General features: G+C 49.0%; 3 protein-coding genes across 3 annotated transcripts; all 3 read right to left on the bottom strand.

Moving 5' to 3' along the window:
* Nucleotides 1–4,197: 4,197 nt before the first annotated feature.
* On the bottom strand, nucleotides 4,198–5,901 carry LOC138929101 (uncharacterized). Its single transcript, XM_070288118.1, has one exon. The coding sequence runs from the start codon at nucleotides 5,899–5,901 to the stop codon at nucleotides 4,198–4,200; it is 1,704 nt and encodes a 567-aa protein (XP_070144219.1).
* Nucleotides 5,902–6,309: 408 nt separating this feature from the next.
* LOC138929100 (uncharacterized) lies at nucleotides 6,310–7,278 on the bottom strand. Its single transcript, XM_070288117.1, has one exon. It carries the CDS (start codon nucleotides 7,276–7,278, stop codon nucleotides 6,310–6,312), a length of 969 nt encoding a protein of 322 aa, XP_070144218.1.
* Nucleotides 7,279–10,582: 3,304 nt separating this feature from the next.
* On the bottom strand, nucleotides 10,583–12,919 carry LOC121502007 (serine-rich adhesin for platelets-like). Its single transcript, XM_041774623.2, has one exon. The coding sequence runs from the start codon at nucleotides 12,917–12,919 to the stop codon at nucleotides 10,583–10,585; it is 2,337 nt and encodes a 778-aa protein (XP_041630557.2).
* Between the last annotated feature and the right edge of the window lie 806 nt (nucleotides 12,920–13,725).

Genomic DNA, 13,725 nt, shown 5'->3' with positions numbered 1-13,725 from the left:
TAGCTAAGCCCAGAAAGCTTTATCTGGACCAAAGTTGGCTACGCTTATCAATACAGCTGCATTAAGAGAGAAAGGTTAAGATAAGCAATTTTTTATCAGCGATGCCAGATTTCAATATAGCTATTTTTTTAATTCAGCTATTATAAAAACTTTTGGAGCTTTAGATATTCGTTTTAAAAAATTTGAAATCCTAGCCGTTACAAGCGCTATGGGACAAGGTCGAGACAGAGTTCGAAGCTTGTTCAGAGCTAATTTCACTTGGTTTAGAGGGCTCGAAAGATACCTTGCCTACTCTTAAGGGGGGAGATCTGAGTAACTTTTTTTAAAAATCGAAAAAATTTTTTTTTGCTTAAAAAATACTTTAGGGTCTTAAAAATAACATATTAAAAGATAGAGTCCGGAAAAAGTTTCTAAGTGTCGAAATTTTCCATTCTGCGGCGATGCTTCACATGTAATCATATACGATTTTAAAACTTTAAACGCGTTTTTCTCAAAACCACTTTTTTTGAGTTGGCCGAAAACATAACTCGAACAAATCTTATCGATCAAATCGATCTGAAATTTTGACAGTATATCCAAAATACCTATGGCTATCGACGTACGTAGGATTTTTTTTTTTTTTTTGCTTACTTTTTTTTTGTGACGTTTTATTTTTCATGAAAATTGAACATTTTATTTAATCACTCACCATTTTGCAAAAAATCAAAATATCGAAAGAATATTGCGTCGATAGCGGTTGAGATATAGAAACTAACAAAATTTGATTTTTTGTTCTAGATCAAAAACTAAGGACGTTAGGTTTTCGGCCATGGACCCCTTTCAAAGAAATAGGGCCTACGAAGACATGCTGCACAGCCGCCATTTTGTTTTCGATTTATTAAAAAAAAAATTTATTTTGTAGTTCACATCTAACATTATCAAACCTACTTTAAAATTTTTCGATTGGCTTTTTCATTTGGCCAAAAAAAAATTCTAGAAAATGGGCTTTTTTTTTGCCAGTTACTCAGATGTCCCCTCTTAAGGCAAAATACGACGACACCTATTTCATTTATGAACGATGTGCCGCCAAGTTCATGGAACAGATCGATACGATCTCTGCTAAAGCAGCTCAAGTCCAATGCCCTGCGCCCCAAAATTCCTTTCCGTCTGGATGTCGGCTTCCTCCGTGTGAAACGGAAGATTTCTCGGGCGATTATCTTCGCTGGCCGACTTTCCGAGACCTTTTCACAGCGGTCTATATCGACAATCCTACGCTGACCCCTGTAGAAAAGTTGTTCTATTTAAATGCCAAGACTAGTGGTGAAGCTCATTCTATAGTTTCCAATTCGCCACTCACCAACGACGGTTTCCACTCAGCATGGGGAAACCTAACTGAGCGTTTCGAAAATAAACGCGCGTTGGTGAACAGCCAACTGAAGAAATTACTAAACGTACAATCCATCGGACGCGAATCCTCGGCAGCCTTGAAGGAGCTGCAAAAAACAATTCAAAATTTCCTCACATCCCTAACTCTGTCCGGCCTTCCTACAGATAATTGGGATTGTCTATTGGTTTATTTGTATTCCTCGGAGCTTCCAAAGCTAACGCTCTCCTTATGGGAGCAATCCCTACCAAATAAAACCGAAATTCCGACGTGGAACTTGATTCTTTTCTTACTGAGAACCATAGAACTCTGGAAGCTATAGATTCTATTCAACCTCCTACGTTACGCCTCAGTCCGTTTAAACCGATACAATCCATCGTGGCACCGCGAGTACTAAACTCCTTTAGTACGCGGATTGTTCCCATATCCAAAAGATCGATTTGTGTTCTGCAGAGAACCATCCAGTGCGTTTGTGTCCACGCTTTCTTCAAATGACGATAGTCGATCGATCATCCTACATCCAAAAAAAGCAGTTGTGTTCACGCCAGAAAGGCGTTTAATTTCGGGAGGCTGTGTGATCCCGTACGCTCTCCTTTTTTCTTTTCCTCTGGACATCCAGTCCCTAGAGCTTCTAATCCGCTCTCGAGTACCGATTTACCTACGATTCAATAAAGACATCCGACGCACGTCGCGCAAAAACTCGAAGTTCTACGTGTTATTATTTATCCGAGTGTAATTCAGTTTAAAGCCGCCCCCTCCAACAGAATGTATGAAATTGTGTCATATTTTGGTATATTTAACCCTGAGTAGTTTTGGTTTATGTCGTTGAATTTTCGCAGACGCAGCTCGACGCAGCCGATGAAAGTTAATTCTGGTCCAGGAAAGATCCACGTAACTTGTAGACATAGTGTAGTCGGTGGCTTTCATCGGCTTCAGAAGTTATAGACTACTTTAGGCGAAAAAAGGTGAAAAAATGGACACCTGGCAGGTAGCGATTTAGCTGTACAAGCCCAAACCAAAGTGCCGTTTTTTGTGGGTAATTAACAGTTTATGAATGTATCTATCATTTTAAGTAAAAACCATGACCATTGGTTTTATGGTTTTTGTGTAATATTACCTGAAAGTCGACCAATTTACCATTTTTTTTGGTATGATGCAAAAAACGAAAAAAAGTTCAACTTTGAATGCTTATATCTTCTACATAAAAAATCTTAAAATAGATTTTATTGCAGATTCTGAATCCGTGGGAAATTTTCTGCCGAATGGTTTTGGAAACATGACTTTTTCGATTTTTGCAACACTAATTGTGCGAGATTGTACTGTGCGTCGTTGCAAGAGCACATTCTCTCTATAGAAAAAGTTTTCGCAAAACTTATGGAAGCTAATTTAAAATTACAATTAGATAAGTGTGAATTTTTTAAACGAGAAACTAACTTTTTGGGACACAGAATTACACCTTCTGGTATTAAACCTAATCCATGCAAAATTAAAGCTATTATTGAATACCCAATCCCTAAAACAGACAAACAAATGAAGCTGTCGGGGGTCGTGGCAAGTACGATTCCAGAAGATTCCCAATAAAAGAAAGCAGAGTTCGATATGATGATGAGGAGGACAAACGATCCGTCTTCTTTGAAGTTTATTTTCAGAGTACCAAAGAAAACGTACAATTAACATGGCGACAGGTACATTTGTTCCCAGAGATGCTCCCCTGGCGACATTGCCCCTTGTTCAGCTTGAACATTCTCCCCCCCCCCGCGCAAGAGGAATACTTGCGATCTACGAGAGGGAGCATCGTCCGGAAAGGATCCATCCCAGCGTCGTATTTTGTGCCATCGGCAAGCTGTCCTGACCCGGGAGGATACCCGGCAGCATCAGGTCAGCGTAAACGTCCGCTCCCAGCACAACCGACACCAGAGATGGGTGAAACCACCGGTCATCCGCCAATGTGACATTCTGAATCATATCTTGCACCTTCGGATCCAGCGATTACCCCGGCGTTCGTGTCTGCATCTGCTCGTCCACCAGCATCAGAAGCTGCTTGCTCATCTTGGAGGCCTTGGAGCGCATCTCGGTGGTGCACACCCGTTGGTCGCCAATGCCCGTGATGGCCAGATTAAGGGCCTTAACCAGGGAGATGTGGATGCGAATCACAGAACAGCACGGATCTACCAAGGCTCGGACATCAAAACGCTTTTAGTCGGATCCGATTAGCACGTACGCGGTCGGGAGGATGCTAACACTCGTGCGCGCCAGGATAGGCGTGCACGACCGGCTGCGGGATGGAGACATATGCATTGGCGTGGCGGGCCGCCGAGATCCGGATACGGGCGCCTGCTGGCGCTGCTGTGGCTGCCGCTGAGGCCGAGAATCCGAGGGTGGGTGGCGCCTTTGTCGGGGCCGCGAAGAGCGAGGCTGCCCAGTGTGGAGGTGCAGCAGCGTGTAATGAGCCTCCTTGCATATATGACACCTCGCTTTACTGCGGCACGACCGACAGTGTGCCAGACAGTTTGCGCAGTACTTGTTAATGAGTACCGCGCGGAGCCGCTTCACAGCCGGCAGTTGGAGAAACCGTCGGCAAACCCTCAGAGCGTGGACTCCCCTGCAGACTCGACATCTGAATACATTGCTTCTGGATGAGCGACGCGGATTTTGGTAGGTCGTCGGAGCCATTGTACGGATCAACATTAAAATAAGAGATGGATAAATATGAAAATTAAGTGTTATGGATGAGGATGACAAAGACACGTGGACGGAACGACGACATTGGATGACACAACTTAGGACTAGTAAATGTCAATGGTAAGGACTATTCTGTTGAGGAGTCACTATGGTCAATGGGGCCGTCCATTGGGAGGCAAATAATTTTCGCAGCTGGTCGTCGGATGACGCCCCGTGTTGTAGCTGTCGAAGGTGGAAAAAAAACGCTCAAGGCGGGATATGGATATGGACCTGACTAGAGCAACTCTGGCTTTGGATGTCAGCCGATGGGTACAACAGCCGTCAGTCGTTTCGACTCGGATGAAAATGGCAGCCCCATACGCGTCCTGGTACTGCAATTTGGCTGCAGGATGGAAACGCACGCATGTCGGACTACGAATTTCCCTCAGGATTGGATACCCTTTTACGAACTCTTGCCACTGGGTTACGAGGTCGGTGGGGAGTGGTTGATCCCAGCCCGGGTCGAAAAGCTTGCCTATCTGAGATAAGACCTCTCGTTTGGTGTAGGCAGTTATCGCCGACTGCTGAGTGTGAGCCCCTGCGAGCACATCGTCGATGTACGTAGAGTTCGAGATGATGTCGCTGGCCAAAGGATATTGGCCTCGGATGTCCTGAGCCAACTGCTGTAACACTCTGATGGGCAGGAAGGGCGCACAGTTTAGGCCGAAGGTGACTGCGTCGAGCTCATAGTCACAGAATAAGGATTCCCTTCGGAATATTCTTCGTGAGCGTGTGTGATCAGGATCGACCCGAATTTGCCGGTACATCTTGGTGATGTCCGCCCTAAACACATAGTTTAAAAAAACCCATTTTACAATCTGAATAGTCAGATCGGAGTGTAGTACAGGCCCCGCATGAAGGATATCATTGAGGCCGTTCCCGTTTGATGAGGGATTGGAAGCGTTGAACACGACGCGAACCTTCGTCGTGGTGCTATCTGGTTTGAAGACAGCGTGATGAAAACTACTGGAGTCGTTTGGAGAGACTTGGTGCATATGACCTAAATCTAAATACTTTTGAATGACTGAGCAGCACTGCTCCTTCACTGGAAGGATTTTACTCAATCGCATTTCGTTTTGGAGGTACTGAGCTAGTGCGATGGGTCTGGAATGTCCCAGCTTAATATTGTCCGTCCCTTTAAAGGGCAACGAAACAACATATCTTCCATCCACACCTTTTTTAGTGGATCGGATAAAGTTCTCCTCGCAAACCGAGGTGGATTCCTTTACCAACTTCACTGGAACATCCTCCACCTCCCCAAATTTTGTGAGGATGCTGTCTGGTTTGAACTCGGTCACTGCTAATCGGGCTGAAAAAGAACAGATTCTGCTTATGGGACTCGTTGCAATAGGACCGCAAAGAGTCCACCCGAATATGGTCTCTTGACCAAGGAGTGTTCCACAAATATTGGAATGGGAGCCTCTGAGAATGATTGATGGCAGGATATCGGCACCAATAAGCACGTCAATCGGCGAGCTCCGGTAGAAATCTGGATCTGCTAGTTGCAGAGGTGGAAGATCCTTTAATGAATCCTCTGGTATAGTGTAGGATGGGAGATTCCCGGCTAACTGTGGTAGCACATACGCACAGGTTTCAATTTGGATATGGGGCTTGACGGGAGAACCTATGTTGAATTGACAACGCTTACGGGGCTGAGCTGCAACGGAAAGGTTGACCCCTGAAACTTGCGCTTGGATGGACTCATACGGCAACTTAATTAGGTTGAACAACCGTTCTGAGATGAAGGTTGCCTCGGAACCTGAGTCAATGAGTGCCCGTGCTGAGTATTTTATGCCCAAATGGCAAACTTCTATCATTGCCGTACTCAGTAGGACCCCTTGCGTGTTAACGGCAAGAAACGTTTGCACATTCGCTTGACTCGTCGATGGAGTGGACTGTATATGTTGCTGGATTGCTGTGAATGGATGGGACTGTTGGTCAGGCATAACCACTGAATGGACTGGCGGAGGGCTGCTTCGATGCAGGAGAGTGTTATGACGACCATTGCAGGTGTGGCAGTTATGCGTGCTGTTGCAGTCCCGGAGCAGATGCGTTCTTGCGAAACAGTTTAAGTACATCTTCTGCTGTTTTACATGTTTCTCTCGATCTGCGACTGACATGCGTAAGAATAGAGGACATCCTCGGATTGGATGGTTCTCCTGTGCGCAGAGTTTACAGGATTGCGGGTTTACCGTAACTCTGTTCTCAAAGGTCTGGATTGACCGCTAGCTATTGTCAGCCCTCAGTGCCCTGGATTGAACGCTCGCGTTTGGCTTGAACTCCTCAATCGCCTCAAGCGTTCGATGACGATCCTTTAAGAAGGCCTGGAATTCAGCCCAGAGTGGAATCTCTGACTTACTTAGCAGGGACTGTTCCCAAAGAGCCAAATTTAGTTTTGGCAACTTGGACGAGCACAGGAAAACAAGCAGGCAATCCCAATTCGTGGTCTCGACTCTTGCTAATTGCAGGGCCGTTAAACAACCTTGGATTGTGCTCTCTAAATGCTTCAAGGATTTTCCGCATTCCTGGGCAACAGAAGGCAAATTAAACAAGATCTTTAATTGGCTATTGACCAGCAGCCTCTTGTTCTCGAACCGATTCTGCAAGTTTCTCCACGCTGACTCAAAACCATCAATGGTCAACGGAGATAAGGCCACAATGGATTTGGCCTCGCCGCTCGCCTTTGCATTGAGATGGAACAGTTTTTCGACTTCTGAAAGCCGAGGATTGCGTATATAGATGGCGGAGAAAAGGTCCCGAAATGTGGGCCATTGAACATAGTCACCATTGAAAACTTCGCACTCGACTGGAGGTAAGCGACATCCGCCCTGAGACGGCGTCAGATTGGAGGACTGAACAGACTGTTGTGCGCGTGAATCTTCAATGATCTCATTGAGGCTTGCTGCGCACCGCTCGTAAACGGTATAACAGTCGTCATACTTGGATTGCATGACTGTTATTTTGTCTTTGCAGTTTTGACTGGCCACAACTTCGGAGCACGTCTCATATTCCTTTTCCACCTTGTCTCCAAGCGACGTGCTCGTAGATTTTAGGAGAGTTGCGGTTTTGCTTCGAGAGGGATTTTCGCTTTTGGAAGGCACAGAAGATTCACTCTTTGCCCGGGCTCTATGAGACTCTTTTACCTTAGAAACGGTCAAAAGGGATTTTGGTTCCTCACCGTCACCAATTGGCATATGAAGCTCTCGTAGGAGCCGGAAAATGTAAGTGTGTGAGGTAGTCTATCGACTTTGACGTGGTTCGGAGAGGGGCCGCTGGATAAGCGCAAAAAAAACAGAGTTAATCGAAAAAATGTTATCGATTTCAAATTAATACGGGGACGCTGGATGACGCGTTGGCACGGATGAACTCGGTTCAAAGGATATGGGGGCGCTGGATAACGCGTAGAACAAATTAATCGAACAAATGCTATCGATTTCCAATTGATACGGGGACGCTGGATAACGCGTTGGCACGGATGTACTCGGTTCGAAAGATATGGGGGCGCTGGATAACGCGTAGAACAAATTAATCGAAAAAAATGCTATCGATACTCAATTAATACGGCGACGCTGGATAACGCGTTGGCACGGATGTACTCGGTTTAAAAGATACGGGGGCGCTGGATAACGCGTAGAACAAAGTAATCGAAAAAATGCTATCGATTTCCAATTAATACGGGGACGCTGGATAACGCCTTTAAATAATCAAAATAAATCAATAGTCGAAAGAGGTTGTTATCGATTTGGGTATGAACAGAGAAAAAAAATATGTAGAATGAATTATTCGGAGACAAATAAATGTTTGTCGAAAAATACTGTGGGGTTGGAAAGTGAAGACAAAAAGATTAATCGAAAATGTATGCTTATCGCCTTTGAAGATATGCTTGGACGCTGGATAATAAGTACCAAAAATAATCGGAACGGTGTACACGATTCGAAAAAATTAGGTTGTAAATTAGTCGAATTGAAACTCAAAACCAATAATACAAAAAAAATGCACCCAAGTGCGAACGGCTCGTTACCAGATTGAGCCGCGTATGGTAATGGTGTTGCCAACTTGGCGGGCAGTACATAAGTATTTACGGAAAGTAAACAAACAAAAAAAAAGACTAATAAACGCAGATTTTCTTTAATTTTGTTTGTTTCACTCGGCTTACGTTCGAATGCAGCGCCGCTGTTAGCTGCCGAGTCTCAATTGCCGGTCCGGCAATTTGTATGGATATGTGCATATATGTACATATGTATATGCATGTATGATCGGCCAGCTAGAGGAGCGAGTTAACTTTATTTTCCCTTTTTTTTTTTTTTGTTTTGCTATTGTGCAGTGGATGGAAAATATGTACATATATTTATTGTGGATAGGATGTGTTTTTCTCTTTTTTAAATGCCGCCGATTTGTGACCCAAAGGTAATGAACATATGTATGTACATATGTATGTTCATAGATCGGCAATGTTGTAAGGATGCATTTTGCTGGGGTCGGCGTCTCAGTCCGCCCAGAGTCCTCATCAGATAAATTTATTTATCTTTGAGACAGTTGAGGAGGGGTTTCATAATATTCTATTTGGGAAAACTCTTACTCGGGTCACCGAGTCGCGAACCGTTGGCTATGCCGCGACGGACGCTTATGGGGGAAAATATATATGAATATGAAAATCTATAATGCCTATGTATGACTACGCTCTGGCACCATCGTAGCCAGCCCTGGTGGTACAAACTTTATGCGGGTGCCCGAAATACTCACGGCCGGCGCTGTCGTGGCCAATCCTGCCCAGAAATCTTTCTACGAAAATGCCCGGAGTACTCACGGTCGGCATTAACGGAGGTAACACTGGTGGCCATAAATATTGTCACAGGCTTGAAATACTCGCCGACGGCACTGTCGCAGCTAATTCTGACCAGCGAAACCTACTACGAAAATGCCCGGAATACTCACAGACAGCAAAATCGGAGGTAACACTGGCAGCCCTAACTACTGCGCAAATGCCCGGAATACTCGCAGACGGCACTGTCGCGACTACTTCTGGCGCGCAAATCCTACTACGAAAATGCCCGGAATACTCACAGACAGCAAAATCGGAGGTATTACGACCAGCCCTAACTACTGCGCAAATGCCCGGAATACTCGCAGACGGCACTGTCGCGGCTATCTTTGGCACGCAATTCCTACTACAAAAATGCCCGGAATACTCGCAAACGGCAATATCGGAGGAATTACGACCAGCCCTAACTACTGTGCAAATGCCCGGAATACTCGCAGACGGCACTGTCGCGGCTATTTCTGGCACGCAATTCCTACTACGAAAATGCCCGGAATACTCGCAGACGGCAATATCGGAGGAATTACGACCAGCCCTGACTACTGCGCAAATGCCCGGAATACTCGCAGACGGCACTGTCGCGGCTATTTCTGGCACGCAATTCCTACTACGAAAATGCCCGGCTATTTCTGGCACGCAATTCCTACTACGAAAATGCCCGGAATACTCGCAGACGGCAATATCGGAGGAATTACGACCAGCCCTGACTACTGCGCAAATGCCCGGAATACTCGCAGACGGCACTGTCGCGGCTATTTCTGGCACGCAATTCCTACTACGAAAATGCCCGGAATACTCGCAGACGGCAATATCGGAGGAATTACGACCAGCCCTGACTACTGCGCAAATGCCCGGAATACTCGCAGACGGCACTGTCGCGGCTATTTCTGGCACGCGATTCCTACTACGAAAATGCCCGGAATACTCGCAGACAGCAAAATCGGAGGAATTACAGCCAGCCCTAACTACTGCGCAAATGCCCGGAATACTCGCAGACGGCGCCGGCGCGACTAATCCTGTCGAGAAAACTACTGCGCACATGCCCGGAATACTCGCAGACGGCACGATCGGGGCTTGACACTTGTACCAATAATTCTAACACTTTGATTTCGAGTTACTTTACTTTTATTTTCTGGATTTTTCCTTTCTAATCCCTAACTGTCCCTGTCGCACTCGTTATGCTCACCCTGCTTGCCGAAGCCAGTGTTTCTATGTCTCGTTGGTCGCTTGCTTCCACTTCCTGGTCACGCGTCGGTTGGATCTTGAATTTGGGTTTTCGCTGTCGTTTTCTCCGCTTCGCCAAAACTTCGAACTTTTCTCGCCGCGCACAAAATTTCAAGTCCCGGAAGTTAGTGTGGCTGTTGGTCTCGTTTCCAAGAAACCTCCCCTGTGGGATTTTATCGGGGATTTCTTCTTAGTATTTTCCATGGCGTGATCGTGGTTGGTGTCCTGGCTTCGGCGGGAAATTCAACTATTCTCCTGACTTATTCGATAGTTTTGGGTTGCCACTTAGGGCTAACTTAAAATTATTTACTTCGTGTTTCTGTCTCTTAAAACTACTGCTGTATATACGCTTAAAAACTATTGAGTATGAACTTAAACTACTTAATTCTAACTATAAATATATAAGAAACTTAAAAATGTGAAGGCAGAAAAATGTGAGTCTTCACACGCCCCCTTTACTTTGGGGTGGGTGAGAAGATGGTGACGCGCCCACTCCTGGAGAGATGGACTCTGTACGGCCTGCCGTCGATCTTCTCCTGGCGTCGTATATCCCTGTTTCTCGGTAATCCCAGCTCTCCCTCTATCCAGGTGCGTAGGGTTACTGGGATTTCCCGTCCAGCCGTCTCCACTCGCCACTGGGCCGGGGCTACTACCATGGAGGGTCTTGATTGTTCCACGGGTCCGGATCTCGGGGTTGGTTCAGGGGAGCTGTCCGTGGAGGAACTTCCCCTTGATCGTGCGGCTCGGCGTCGTTGGTTAGGGCGTCCCGTGTGTTCAACCTCTCGGACCGCTCCGCATGGGATCTCCTCCCTGTTTTGAGGACCTGCCTCCAGTCGTTGCCGGCTGATCCTGGCCCTGTTCCCATTGGGTCGGCGTCTCCTCTTTGCTGCCGGCTGTGGTAGCGCGAAGCCGGTGTTGATGCTGGGTGCCCGGTTGTTGTCGCGGTTCTGCTGCTGTAGGGCTGCCCGTGCCCTGGCTGCTTGGCTGGATGTGCTGGGGCTATCCAGGAGCACCTCGTCGCTGAGTCGCCGGGTGTTGTTGGAGCTCGGCTGTGATGCAGTCGCCCGTGCCCTGGCGGCTTGGCTGGACGTGCTGGGGCCATCCAGGAGCACCTCGTCGCTGAGTCGCCGGGTGTTTTTGGAGCTCGGCTGTGATGCAGTCGCCCGTGCCCTGGCGGCTTGGCTGGACGTGCTGGGGCCATCCAGGAGCACCTCGTCGCTGAGTCGCCGGGTGTTGTTGGAGCTCGGCTGTGGTGCAGTTGCCCGTGCCCTAGCTGCTTGGCTGGACGTGCTGGGGCCATCCAGGAGCACCTCGTCGCTGAGTCGCCGGGTGTTGTTGGAGCTCGGCTGTGATGCAGTCGCCCGTGCCCTGGCGGCTTGGCTGGACGTGCTGGGGCCATCCAGGAGCACCTCGTCGCTGAGTCGCCGGGTGTTGTTGGAGCTCGGCTGTGATGCAGTCGCCCGTGCCCTGGCGGCTTGGCTGGACGTGCTGGGGCCATCCAGGAGCACCTCGTCGCTGAGTCGCCGGGTGTTGTTGGAGCTCGGCTGTGATGCAGTCGCCCGTGCCCTGGCGGCTTGGCTGGACGTGCTGGGGCCATCCAGGAGCACCTCGTCGCTGAGTCGCCGGGTGTTGTTGGAGCTCGGCTGTGATGCAGTCGCCCGTGCCCTGGCGGCTTGGCTGGACGTGCTGGGGCCATCCAGGAGCACCTCGTCGCTGAGTCGCCGGGTGTTGTTGGAGCTCGGCTGTGATGCAGTCGCCCGTGCCCTGGCGGCTTGGCTGGACGTGCTGGGGCCATCCAGGAGCACCTCGTCGCTGAGTCGCCGGGTGTTGTTGGAGCTCGGCTGTGGTGCAGTTGCCCGTGCCCTAGCTGCTTGGCTGGATGTGCTGGGACCATCTCGGAGCAGCTCACCGCTGAGTCGCCGGGTGTTGTTGGAGCTCGGCTGTGGTGCAGTTGCTGCTGGCAGGTGTTTCTTGGCCATGGTGCGGGGGCTGTCATAGGGGCCTGGCCCGAACAGTTCCTGGTATGATGGAGGTGGCGTCTCTGGCCTTGGTGTTACCTCCCTCCACAGGGGCGTGCTACGATCGTCGGAATCCGAGACTTCTATTATCTCCTCCGTGGTGGCGCTGGACAGTCGGGTTCTTGTTTCGGAACGCGCTGTGGCGAACGACCGGGCCGTGGTTTCCGTCTCGTCGGCACTGGAGATGTCCTCGTATCGTGGCGGTGGGTTGGGCATCTCAGCGTTCGTCCTGGCCACTTCCCTGATGGAGGGCAGCATGGCGTCCCTGTCAGACCTGCTGGGCAGTGTGACCTCGGCGGAGGAATCACCCGAGCTGGGTAGCAGCACGTCGCCAGATGAATCACCCGAGCTGGGAAGCAGCGCGTCGCCAGAGGATCCGCTGGATCCGGGTAGCAAGGCGTCGCGTGAGGATCCGCCCGAACTGCCTGGGATGGTGCCGCTTGATGTCCCGCTCGTTGCATCGCTGGCAGTAGTTGGTGCTGCGGCGTCAGCAGGGGGTCGCTGCCGTGGCGGGCTCGGGTTGCGGTAACTCCCAAATCTGCCGTCTGGTTCGACGTCTCCATCGCCCAGCGGGTCCCCTGGTGCGACGCAGAGGTCGAGGACATCATCCAGGGAGAGGCTGGTGGCCTCAGCCTCCAGGATCAGCTGGTCTGGTTCCCAGAGTGGATCGCTCAGGAGGTCTCGTATTGAGTTGTCCAGTGCCTCCTGCATCTCCACATCGTCGTCTGTATCTACGGTACCCGTCACTGGGCGTCTCGGGTCTCTGGAACTCATGGCACTGAGGGTAAAGAAACTTAGTATATCTTAAATATGTCATATCCCTATGAGTGCGAATGACTAAACTAAGCCTAGCTCCTTCCTATGTAACTCGTGTTTTCTTAGTCTAACAAAGTTTTAGTGAATAACAAAAAATTTTAATGACCAGTCACTGAGTTCCCCTTCGATGGGGAGGGACGTTGGGTAGTCGCGACTACCAGCAAGTGGCCCCCTTTTCTCAAGACTTGGTCCCCTCGGCGGCAGCGGGTGGCTCGTCGTCGTCGGTATCCTCGTAATGGTATTCTTTTACGTCCCCTAGTCCGGCTGTGCGTCGTCGTCGACTCCCAGGCACCTGTAATTGTAAAAGATTAGGAGACAGGAACTTGTGAACCTTGTATGGTCCATCGTATTTGGCCGCCAGCTTTGCAGTGAATCCCTCTGAAGCCTTGGATAGTACGTGGCGGCGGAGGAGTACCAGTGATCCCACGGCCGGTCGCCATTCTGAGATTGTAGTGCCGTCTTTGTTCGTTGGATGCTCGCTCGCTGTTGTCTTTGACGATCCGGAACAATTCCTGCATCTGTTCCGCCTTCTTTCCTGGTGGTGGCTGATTCGACGTGTGACTCGGCGTGGCTTGATCGAACAATGTATTGGGTAGTCTCGGTTCCCTCCCTTGCATGATGAAGGCGGGGCTGAATCCGGTGGTGTCTGAAACGCTTGAGTTTATGGCCAGCGAGAGTTCGGGAAGTAGCTCGTCCCAGGTGTTTTGCTCAGCTCCATCCAAGTACAGGGCCAGCATTGTTTTTATGGTCCTGTTTGCCCTTTC

The sequence above is a fragment of the Drosophila kikkawai genome, chromosome X (genome assembly GCF_030179895.1).
Source record: "Drosophila kikkawai strain 14028-0561.14 chromosome X, DkikHiC1v2, whole genome shotgun sequence".
Classification (NCBI taxonomy): domain Eukaryota; kingdom Metazoa; phylum Arthropoda; class Insecta; order Diptera; family Drosophilidae; genus Drosophila; species Drosophila kikkawai.
The sequence above is the reverse complement of the archived record's forward strand: the minus strand, read 5'-3'. Positions and strand labels throughout refer to the sequence as shown.

Excerpts from the sequence above, each read along its gene's own strand:
- LOC138929100 (XM_070288117.1), bottom strand. The coding sequence starts at position 7,278 with ATGCCAATTGGTGACGGTGAGGAACCAAAATCCCTTTTGACCGTTTCT.
- LOC138929101 (XM_070288118.1), bottom strand. The coding sequence starts at position 5,901 with ATGATAGAAGTTTGCCATTTGGGCATAAAATACTCAGCACGGGCACTC.
- LOC121502007 (XM_041774623.2), bottom strand. The coding sequence starts at position 12,919 with ATGAGTTCCAGAGACCCGAGACGCCCAGTGACGGGTACCGTAGATACA.